Source organism: Mauremys mutica, chromosome 1 (genome assembly GCF_020497125.1).
Source record: "Mauremys mutica isolate MM-2020 ecotype Southern chromosome 1, ASM2049712v1, whole genome shotgun sequence".
Taxonomy (NCBI): Eukaryota; Metazoa; Chordata; order Testudines; family Geoemydidae; genus Mauremys; species Mauremys mutica.
Window position 1 is genome coordinate 295,925,646 of NC_059072.1, and position 12,616 is coordinate 295,938,261.

The 12,616-nt window shown below is 38.9% G+C and overlaps 1 protein-coding gene across 2 annotated transcripts in view; it reads right to left on the minus strand.

Moving 5' to 3' along the window:
• The window catches only part of TDRD3 (tudor domain containing 3), a 271,154-nt gene that overhangs the window by 94,054 nt on the left and 164,484 nt on the right, over positions 1-12,616 (minus strand). For both annotated transcript variants that reach the window (XM_045012123.1, XM_045012124.1), the window contains 3 exons: positions 4,992-5,063; positions 2,809-2,958; positions 1,363-1,503 (listed from right to left, as the gene is read on the minus strand). In XM_045012123.1, the coding sequence (XP_044868058.1) occupies positions 1,363-1,503; positions 2,809-2,958; positions 4,992-5,063 (363 nt within the window). The remainder of the gene's footprint in view (positions 1-1,362; positions 1,504-2,808; positions 2,959-4,991; positions 5,064-12,616) is intronic.

Genomic DNA, 12,616 nt, shown 5'->3' on the forward strand with positions numbered 1-12,616 from the left:
GGATATAAATGTAAGAAACACCTACCACATTAATGATCTGTGACTTTTTTTTTTAAAGTCTTTAATTACATTTAGCATTTTTAAATCCAGTGCTGGAGGCAGCCATCTTGCTGAAAACAGATGGCATTTATGATGCACAAAGTATAAAAATCCTATTTAACAGTTACTTTAAACCAGTCTCTAACCTGCTTTAATAATGGTTTTAACAGTTGGAAGAAAAACTAAACATACATAATATTTTTATGATTATTAAGCAATTATTAAAGCAGGTCAAACTAGTTTACTGTCTCTTCTATGGTGCTGCCCTATTGTCACAAATGACACCTCTTTCCAGCAAGATGTCTGCCTCCAGCACTAAAACACAGAAATGTCAATTGCAATTACATACTTAAAAATGTGTTTCATGGTTTGTTCATAGTGAAAACCATTTCTAACCTTATGAACTTGTAGACCATTGGACTGAGCAAAATAGACGCAGGTTTTTTTTAAGGACTGTTTGTATAAACTATCCATTTTGCTCAATGAAGTGGTCTGAAAGTTCACATAACTAATAACACTTCTCACCAAGTACCTGTGATATAGATTTAGAAATATTGTTTTGAATTAAAATTGATAGTTCTGAGCCTCCTGCCAGTGGCCACCATCTTACAAAATGAGAGACTGTATTTGTGACCCAGACAGCATGGGGTTCCAGGATGAGAATGAAAAGGAGTTTCCCTGCTCTTTTATTACCAGTTTAAATAGCAGAAGTAGTACCTTGGCCCGCGCCACTTCCCGCAGCCCCCATCGGCCTGGAGCGGCGAACCGCTGCCAGTGAGAGCTGCAATCAGCCGAACCTGCGGACGCAGCAGGTAAACAAACCGGCCCGGCCTGCCGGGGGCTTACCCTGGCGGGCTGCATGCTAAAGGCTGCCGATCCCTGGTTTAAACACTAAACATATTCTTTTGATGATAAACCAATGTTAATCCAGAAGGAAAATGGTCTTAAAATGTCTTGCTTTGGGCTCTTAAAATGTGCTATAAAAATGCCATTGATAATAACAGTTAAGTTACTTCAACTTGCAAACTGCTGCATTTATTTTAAAATTCAAGAGAAAAAAATATTTCTGTAATGAGACTATCACAAAATTTGTTACAATGTTTTGTTTTGTAAGAGTTTCTAAACAGTTGCAATACACAGCCTGATTAATTGTATCCTCCATGAGTTAGGTATTCCGTGAAAATAAACCAATCTCAACAGAGAGTAAAATACAGAAATCTATACAACCTTTTATAGAAACAGAAGGAGAATTCATTCTCTCATAGTTTTAGTCTACATGTCAAATACGGATATTTAAGGTTCCATTTAGATCCTCAGCCTTACCAGTTCACGATAGACACCTTCATTTTTTCCCTCAGGTTTTGTTATCTTTTCCTTCTGGAACACTTCCCTGTTTCGATTCCCTCCAGCACTCACATTAAGATTGCTTCTAGTACTGCCACCGCCTCCTCCAAATGTCTTGGTCTTTACATAAGAAGGGGAAAAAACATTCAGGAAACAACACAGTTAGGAAAATAACCTTTAAGATTATGCTACTACAGAAAAATGCAGTAAATCTCAGGTACCTAAATGTTTATCATTATCCTTTATATAGACAAATAAAATGTTAATTTCCATAAAATAACAGAGTAATTTACTAGCTAGAATTTCCTTATGTCCAGACAAGGCTGTAAAAGAAGTTACATAATTTTAATTTTTATGAGTTGCTCTGAGGCAAATCATAAAAACAAAATTAAATGGAAAACTGTAAAGGAGGATATAAAATAACTCAAGGATTAAACATGTTAAGTTCCATAGCAATTCAACAATACCAAACACAATGAATCACAGTTTGTTGGGGCTTGGAAATATATTCATTACCTTAATCTCAGCATCAAAATAGCTTCAATACAGGCTACCTAGTAAGTTAGTTTTGCTTACTCAAATTGTACTGTTTGCATAAAGAAAAATTGAATTATAAAATTCATGCATATTTTAGCATACTTGGTTTAGATCAAAATTAGATCCACAAGAAAATATTCTATGGTCAGTCTACATCACATTATCTCTTTAGAAAAGGGAGAACACACCCCATGTTTCCGAAAAGATTAAAGAGGCTAGGACTCTTCAGTTTGGAAAAGAGAAGACTAAGGGGGGACATGATAGAGGTATATAAAATCATGAGTGATGTTGAGAAAGTAGATAAGGAAAAGTTATTTACTTATTCCCATAATACAAGAACTAGGGGTCACCAAATGAAATTAATAGGCAGCAGGTTTAAAACAAATAAAAGGAAGTTCTTCTTCACGCAGCGCACAGTCAACTTGTGGAACTCCTTACCTGAGGAGGTTGTGAAGGCTAGGACTATAACAATGTTTAAAAGGGGACTGGATAAATTCATGGTGGCTAAGTCCATAAATGGCTATTAGCCAGGATGGGTAAGAATGGTGTCCCTAGCCTCTGTTCGTCAGAGGATGGAGATGGATGGCAGGAGAGAGATCACTTGATCATTGCCTGTTAGGTTCACTCCCTCAGGGGCACCTGGCATTGGCCACTGTCGGTAGACAGATACTGGGCTAGATGGACCTTTGGTCTGACCCGGTACGGCCTTTCTCATGTTCTTATGTTAAAATGCTCATTGCCTTAGATTTTTATTTTTCTAAATACTTGGTAGACAAAGGATCATAAGAAAACAGACACCATAATGTGACTCACATTAAGGAGATAAATACTTGAACTAAAATAATGAAGTACACTAAGTAAAATACTGTCGCAAATGTATATTCTAACCTCCTTGCTCTTTGCTACTTCTGCAATAGCAGCTGTTCTCTGTTTTTCAAATTCATCATTGTCTCCAACAGGCTTAGCAGTGCTCATCATTTGCAGAGTCTTTCTCTGATCAAGTTCCCTGCTGTCCACTTGCACAGAAGACACACATTTCTGTAACACAAAAGCAGTATTACAGTATTACTCTCTCCTTTCTATTTTCAGTTACAAAACAAAATATTCATATTTCATTAGAGTATTAACTTTTTTCAAAAGTTAAACACAAAAAATATACAGCTAGGACAGCTAAACATCTTGGTTGACAACACATGTCTCATCCACGGGAGAAACTGGCCTTCAAACTTTCACCCCTAGTAAAGGAGGAGGGGATCAAAATTTAGGCACACAGTCTTACCCTCCAAGGATGGAAGATCCAGTTACCAGGGAAATGTGGCAAGAAAGATTAGAAGGAGAAGTTTTCAAAAGCCAAAGTTAAAATTTTTGAACTTGGCTCACAGGTGCTAGCCACAAATTCATTAGGTAAACCCCTAAATAAAAATGATCATCAGAGGTATTAAAGCAAATCCCATTGTCTTCTGTGGGAGTTGGGAATGCACAACACCTCTAAAATCTATTAAGTGTTTAACCTTAGACACCCCTAAGTACGCATATTTTGGCTCACATACACACCTGATATATGATTGTGGAGCAACATTCTGTGTTTGCCAACCACTTAGAGCTATAGGGTCTCAAAGATAACTAGTGTTGAACAAGTCTCTGGATGACAGGTTGATCAAGTTCAGTACTTTGGCAGGGATCAAAGGATCCACCAGTATCATCACATGATTGATTGCAGGAGTTACTAGGGATTTTAATAAATAACCTGATGTCCAAGCCTGCTCCTCTGAACTATCTGGAATTCACAGGGGCACAACTAGATACTATTTATTTTATTTTTATGGGTCCAAGATATCGTGGGCTGAACAGAAACAATTAAGCAGTCAGCCAGAGACATGGCTACAGGGAAAAATGTGCCTTAGACCCCTTTTTAGTCCCCCTCAAATGAATCTCTTAGATGACACACTGGGCCTTCTGCACCTCTTCCTGGGTGGAACCTCAGGTCTGACCACTTACAGACTGGATCTCTAGGCTTCAGTCCCACTGATTCACAACTATGTTAACAACCCAATTTTGGCTCCTGTAAGAGTTTCCATTTGGGAGCCAGTGAAAGCCTATATTCTAAAAATTTAGCCTATTAGTAGCTCTGGGAGGTACAGCTTACTCCCATCAGTGAGCCTATCCCGCTCACAGCATACTCCCCGTATCTCTGCCAATCTGGATGTCAATTTCCATGTGCTCACAACCCACTCTCACACTCCTCCTTCCCAAGGATAGCATTTTTTCTTAAATTAGGATTCTCTTTGATCTTAGGCTCAGCCTGGATGAGTCAGTTGGGGTATTCCCCAATAAAAAGCTTTTCCTTTGTTTCCTCCAGGACACTCATGTGTGTCATTGTTTCATTTCCTATTGGTTTCTCCCTTAACGGTCTCTTTTGATTTAACTCCTGGCAGTTAGGCAGGTTAATATCAAAGATAACTGCAGGGCATATGATAGTCATAAAAATAATACACAATTCCATCATTGTCCACAGCCTGTATTATCTTGGACAATGTATTGAATGTTAGCCTTGATATTTGCCATGATGTCCATGGCAAAACGTTTCAGTTACTTATAAAGGATCAGAGTCTGACACCCCGACTTCAATCTACCAAGGTCAAATATACTGAAAAGTAATCTCTCTTTCCCTCACACACACTTTCATTAGCCATTAGATTGCATTTTAAGTTATTTTCAGGGTGTTTGGGGATTTTATTTATTTTTTTAATTGTAAAGAGACAATTTTGATCATGATTTGAAATCTATGAGGTGTTGGAGTCAGCAAAGTTCCCAATTATCTAAAGTATCAATTTGGCATAGTGATGAACATTTAACTGACATTCTGAAAAAATGTAAAAAAGTATGTTCTATAGAAACATAAAAAAAGAATGCATTAAAATGAAGATTTCACACTTCCTATTATATAGGGAAATATTCACTTTATCCATTCTAATAACAGAACTTCTAGCCATCGTTTTAAATTATTTTACAAAATATTAATCCTGATTACATCTATACCAAGGTCAAAAGTAAAAAAATAGCTACTATACCTGCCCAAAAGGCACAAAAGGGGGTGGTCCACCTTCTGTTCCAATGTTACTTCTATTGTGTTTTGATAAACTCTGTAAAATTTAAAAAACAGCTTTTGATTAACAAGTTGCAAATGAAAACATGCCAAGGTTATCTGACAAACGTCTCGGTATTTTGGGAAGTTAATGGAAATAGCAAGATAAAAAATTCCTGAACACTATAAAAATGTTTGCTTTATGCCTTTTATCAAGCATTAAGCTTGAGTAATGAATCTCAAACAGGAAAGGCCCTTTAATATCAATATCATTTAGATAAGGTAAGTTTTTTCAAAAGCAAAGTCCTTCACAACATAAGAATTAGCTAGTCATTTAGTAGCAACCTGTGCACTATATCCTAAAACAGAGAGATGAAACAAGAATATGAAATGAGTGGCAGCTGATATACCTCTCTGCTAGCCCTCTGATGTAGATTTATGAAAACATAATCATACCAGATATCTAACTTACCACCTCTTCACCCTTAAGTTCAACACCAACCCACACCTAATTTCAGGAAGGAAAGACTCCAGTGGGAAATACAAATTGACACTAACGCAGCTTCCAAGGTATGCATACATTAGCTGATCTTCAGCATGCCATCTAAAAAGAAAAAGTTGTCTAACTGAACAGAGAACGCTTGCTGGAAAGGGTATTTATTTTACTGCACCAACTAGCAGTGTCAGGATGTTTAGTAACAGAAAAATTACATTCTTGATAACTATTTTCTGTACATTAGCTAGAACAATAAATTAATACAAACTGAGCAGTTTGTAGATGTTTTTAGAGTAAACACCAAATGTTAATGAAAGAATATGAAATTATGTAATCTGAAGCAGTCAGTTATTTCACTTTCATTAATTCAAAAAAATTATTTAGAAATCAGTACTATAATCACTACTATACTACTTTGATCTAATTTAGGTTGCTGAGTTTAGTGTGGGGTTCTGGGTGATTTTGGTGTCCTGTCCTATGCAGGAGGTCAAACTACATGATCTTGTGGTCCCTTCTGGCCTTAAAAACTATGATTCTAACACTTAAATTAAGAATAAGAATTTATTAGTATAATTATTAATTTAGTTCTGACAATGTACTTTTGTACAGAAGGATCAGGGCCATTCTGTTGACGCTATTCCACTTTGTATAAATACTTAAATATTCACTCGGCCAAAAACAGACAGTGAGAACAACTCTATAGCCTGATGATTAAGACACTCAGCTAGGGTAAGCGTCCTGGTGGGCCAGGCCAGTTTGTTTACCTGCCACATCGGCAGGTTTGGCCAATCGCGGCTCCCACTGGCCGCAGTTCGCTGTCCCAGGCCAATTGGGGTGGCAGAAAGCAGCGCAGGCAAGGGATGTGCTGGCCACGGCTTCCCGACGCCCCCATTGGCCTAGGAAAGCGAACCGCAGCCAGTGGGAGCCACGATCGGCCAAACCTGCCAACGTTAAACCAACTGGCCCGGCCCACCAGGGTGCTTACCCTGGCGAGCCATGTGCCAGAGGTTGCCGACCCCTGGTGTAGACCTAGCCTCACCATATAAACTTGGAGAAGTCATAACTTCTTTGTATTTCAGTTTGCCTATCATTAAAATGAAAATACTATCTACCTCATTGAGTTTGCGAGTTAACATGTATAAAGTGCTTTGAGATCCTTGAGTGGAAGACATTACTGTGCGCAAAGTAATAGGGCTAGTCTACACAGAAAAAGTTACATCAGCACAGCTACATCTCTCAAGGGTTTGAAAAATCCACAGTTTTGAGAGATACAGCTATGCTGACCTAACCCTTGTTGCAGACAGCATTAGGTTGATGGACAAATTCTTCCACTGACCTAGCTACCTCTGCCTTTCAGGGAGATGGATTACCTACAGTGATGGGGAAATCCCTACTGACAATGTAGTGAGTGTCTACACTGAAGCCCTGTCGCATTTTAAGTGTAGACATAGCCTTATACAGCCCCACCGTCTCTCTACTTCCAAATAAATTACAGCAGAGGCTTGAACATACTCAGCTGCAAACTTAGCAGAAACAAGAAAGCTCCAGAAAAGGGGCAAATGTATAAAAGATTTCAGGAAAAGAACTGTTTTCATAAACTGAGAGATTTAAAAGACTACTTACTTTGAAAAGGACAAACATGAAAAGAAATAATAGACATATACCAATAAACAGTACCTATATAGATGTTAACACTATGCTCTCATGAACATAATATCTAACATAACTGGACATTCCTATATGCCCTTTCCAAGAACACAAAAATAACAAGGCTTTGAAAGCCATAAGACTAATATAATTTAAAACAGTAAAAAGAAAATTACATAGTATCTTGCATAAAAGTGATTTATATGGGGCCTTTCATGAGTGTCTAAAAATTATAATCTATATAAAATATTTAATTTCATCCTCAGAGCAATTCAGCCACTTCTGGGGTGAATTGCAACAGTGGTTTTAATAGGGCTAACACAATATCAAGGAATAGGAATTAGCCATTTTCCCCTTATTCTTATGGGCTTGATTCAGGAAAGCATTCCTATTCATGAAAGCACTAAAGAACATGCTAAATGTTAAGCACTTGTTTCAGTGCTCTAATAAATCAGGGCAATAAGAAGTGACTGTGAAAAAAACTGATCCAAGATATATCACTAAAGTAAATAAATGTAGTGAAATTCACAAAAGGACTATTCATTTATAGGAATAAAAATAGTTCATGTGGTTACACTAGCAAAGATACAATTACAAGGACTATAAATACTATAATTACTTCTGATTAAGATGACCTTCTGGGAACAAAAAGAAATACCACACCAATGGTAAATAACTTCACAATTAAGTTAAATATAGGACTCTGACTCTCATCTGATGTATGCAATATTGGCTACTGTAATGGGTAGAATATTGGAAGAAATATATCTACTTCATTATGTAACTTACTTTGGATATTGATGTAACTCCGTCCTGCATATATGGAATACCAAACTGACAACACATACAATTATTTTTAAAACAAAGTTGCTTATCTGTATCTGGATATTCTTTGAGATGTGTGGTCTCTATCTGTATTCCACTGAGGGGTTCTGTGCATTCACCATGCATCAGGAGCCGGAGCTTTTGAAAGTAGTACTGTTCAGAGGTAGGTAAATGTATGGCTTGATAGAAGTGGAATTGGGAAATCACCTGGGGTAGGAACCTGGGGTGAAGGCAGAGAGAGACCTTGTCTTTATTTAAAGTCATTAAGAGAGGATTAGCAACCATGGCTCCCAGTTCACCAATCTTCCTAGACAGCATAATGGTGATGAGGAAAGTGACATTCATAAAAGAGAGATAGCAAGCAGGAGAACATAGGTTCAAAGGTGGTGGCTGTCAATGAGGTGAGGACCAGCTTAAGATCCCATAGGCTAAACGGGAGGGTATTTTCAAAAAAGACCCTTTCACGATCATACAAGAAGGGGGTGTTCAAAAATTAATTGGCCATCTACCGGTGGGTGAAAAGTGCTAATGGCAGCTGATTGCACCTTGATGAAATTGAGGGCCAGCCCTGAGTCCTTCAGAAAGAGTAAATACTCCAAGAGTAGTGGAATGCCACTTTGGAGACAAGGCCTTGTCATGAAGCCCAAGAAGTGAAACGCGTCCATTTGGCTCAATACAAGCATCTTGTGGAATCTTTCCTGCTACTTGAAAGGACATCTCACAAAGAGCACTCCTGAGCTAGTGGCGATGTCCATCCAAAAACCAAGCCACCAGTTGAACAGTGTGCAGGTTGGGGAGTCTGAATATGCTATTGTGTTGAGTCAGTAGCTCTGGGAACATTCAAAGCATGAGTGAAGGGTGCTTTGAAATGCAGAGGAGAAACAGGAGGTAAAATTGGCACGGCCAGAAGAGGGAGATCAGGATGGTTGTTGCTTTCTCTCATCTGATCTTATGGATTACTCATGCTAGGAGGGTTAAGGAGAGGAAGGCAGAGTTCATGCTGTCTGACCAATCGATGACTAGGGCATCCCCCTGTGATTGGGCTCCAATTCCTCCCCTTGAACAATACTGGATGTATTTGATGTTGTTGTGGGATGTGAAAAGATCACTTGCTGGGGTCCCAGCGGCCAAAGATGTCCGCGATTACAGAGTCATGCAATTTCCATTTCTGGTGGGTTGCAAAGTTTCTGGGAGAGCATCAGCAATCACATTCTGGGTGCCCATCAGTTAGGTTGCTGTCAAAAGAATGTAGTGCGCAATGCACCATTCCCACAGGCATATAGCTTCCATACACAGAGCTTGGGATTTCGTTCCCCCTTGCTTGTTTATATAGAAGACTGTGTTGTTTGATATGACAAGTACATGTCAATCCTGGATGGCTGGTAAAAACGCCTGGCAAACTTTGCGTACTGCCCAGAGTTCCAATATATTTATGTGCATCTGGACCCCCTATATTGTTCAGGTGCCTTGTGTCATGCAGTCACCCATGTGGGCACCCCAGCCTATGAGGGATGTATCCATTATGATAGTCATGGTGGTTGAGGATAGGAGGAAGGTCCTTCCCGAGGAGACTCATAGTGGGTTCATCCACCATTGTAATGAGGAGAGAATTCTGGTGGCATGCAGACCAGAGTGTGAATAGGTTGATGCATGGAAGAGTAAACCCTTTGTAGCCAGAGTTGAAGGTGGTGCAGATGTACGTGAGCGAAGAGCGTGATCTATGTGCAGGTCATCATATGTTCCAAGAAAGCGAGGCATGTTTTGGCCATAGGAAGGATTGGAAGTCACCAAAGTAATTAGTTCCCTTATTGTCTGGAATCTTTCCCATGGTAGCTATGTTTGTGTGGAAGTCTCATCTATGCAAGCTCCTATGAACTCCAGGGATTGTGTTACAGTGTAAAGTTGATTATTCAATGTTGACGTTGGCCCCCAGAGAGAAGAAGAGTAGAAGCAGTTGGGACATCGATTCCTGTGCCTCTTCTTTGGACTGTGATGCCATCAGCCAATCATCCAGATAGGGAAAAATGAGGATCCTCTGACGTCTGAGATAAGCTGCCACTGAGGAAACTTTTGTGAATACTCGTGGGGCAGTGGCAAGTCCAAACAGTAGAACCCTGTACTCAAAATGTTGAGGTTCCACCTTGAACCTCAGGAACCTTCTGTGTATCAGGTATATATCGAGAGCCATAAACCACATGCCTTTTTCTAGGGAGGGAATGATTGTTGCAAGTGTGACCATGAAGAATCTTGGTCTGGAAATCGATCAGATGAGGCATCAAAGATGCAATATCAGTTTCCATCCTCCATTTTTTGGGGAGGACTAGGAAGTAGCTCAAGTAGAACCCTGTTCTCTGAAAGGGGACTGGGATTAGTTCCATAGTTTCCCTCCGCAATAGGGAGTCAACCTCTAGGTGGAAGAGGTCATTGTGTAGGTGTTGCATGCATGTGGACTGAGGAAGAGGGCGAGATGGGGGCACCACTGTAAACTCTATGACATAGCCACCCTAGATAATATCTAGGACCCACTTGTCCATTGTTATGGCTTTCCATGGTGGCAGAGTTTGATGTGGCCCTCAAAGGGGATGGGCATTGGTGTACAGATGGTACTAAGGATATTGTTGTAAAATTTTGGAAATTGGATCACAAGAATGATAGGAGAGTAGAAGCTCCAACTCGGACCATGTGGTGGTAAAAAGGAACTGGAGATGCCAGCGGCCCACTGCGTTCTTTATCACCTCAGGCAAAAGCACATGGCGGCACATGCGTGGACTGCCAAACAGTACTATTTTCAAAAGCTCTGGCTCTGGGCACATGGTGCATGTGCATAACCCCTCAGTGGAATACAACAGGGACATCACTCGAAAAAAGCCAGTATCTGCATTTGTCCCTAAAAGAGCTACTACAACTTCTCATTTTTCAAAAAAATTTCAAAATGTTTAATTGGAGCTCCTTCACCCTACCAGATGTGCTTGGATTATTCCACTGAGATTAGTAATTATTAAAGAACACTCCATACAATGAAAGGAGAGGCTTATATCTGCTCAGCAGTTTGCATGCCACCTACTCATCATACAGCTCCCTACCCCCCACACTTCTTTGTTATTATGAATGTCTCTGTGTCTATATGATATAATATATACAGACCCATCAAAAGTTGTAACTCATCACCTAAAGCAGAATTTACTAGCATCCATATGAACCATCCTCCATATCTGATTATTAATGAAGCCAGGACCTTGCAAGTCACATGGGTGGAACAGGAAGGCAGTCAACAGTAGCTCAAAAACACAACTCCACTGCTGAAAAAATAAAATGACTTCTCCCTGACAGCATTCTGAATATAGCATAAGTGTAGATTTTAGGACCATAATTATATAGACTTCTAAAAGTACCCTTACGGTTAAATCTGACATACTTTTTTAGAACACTGTCAAGTAACAGCAGCATTTCTGGATTACATGAGATACCAAATAACTCAGTATATGCAATTGCCAAATCATTTGCTTCCTATAGGAGTCCCACTTGCAGTGAAAAACACAATTACTGATTTGTTTGATCAAAATAAAAGCTACTAGCACTCCTCAAGACTGATTCATCGAGAAGCATTTGAAAGTAGCAAATCACTCAGACAGAGAAGTAAACACTTAAGTATAGAGCCCATGATACTGCTGCTCAGCCGACTTTCACTCTGGGGTCTTACATTTCCTGGATTTAACCCCAAGACATCACCACTGAATAGTATGTATTATAGTATTTAATATAAAACAAGAACTTTTTGAAAATATTTCTAGCATCTTTCCAACATCTTTGAAGCTGGAAGTTTATCTTCTCTTGTCAGAGATTAGATTAAGATTTGTATCCTCCCACTAAATGGAATATTAAATTCAATTTCACATTCCTACCATTAGAAAAAAAGTGGATCACCAGAGGCTGGAAGTCAATATGCATAGATACAGCCACCTATAGTCTAACTATAAACAACTAGGAAAGGAAATTATTTTGGATGACAGAAGCAGGAGAGATCATTTTGATTAAAAAACTGACATGCACTTATATACATAATACTGTATACTTTATAAAATCCACTAAACTATCAATGACAGAATGAAACAATGTTCCTCGTTGTTTATCTGTGTGCAATTTCACATGCTAGGAAAAAAATATTCATTCCTTTATGTATTTGAAACTTGTGCCTCTTTATATTAGGACCTACTTCATAATTCTGCCCTTTGTTCCAAGTTACTTAGATGACTATCAGAGGTAAGCCTCTGTAGTCATCATATACCTCACTGATGTCCAATTATTATATATTCAACTTTTAAAGGGGAAGATTTATCTTATCGTAACATATATTTTATCATCCTGAAATTGCAACAATTTTCTAGAACATAAGACAACGAGAGGTTTTTATAGCACAGCAAGGTAAATGTTTCCTTTGTAACACTGTCTACTATGTGCTATCGCATGTCTAATTATTTCTGTTTTCTGACAGTCTGCCCTGAGGTAAGCACTCACAGTTGTGAGCCACTCCACATAGGTGATGAAGATTATCATGCTATCACAAGGTGGAAAAAATGTAATAGAAAATTTCATTAAAAAAATTATTAAAAAGAGCACACCCATCAAAACACATGCCAAACTTA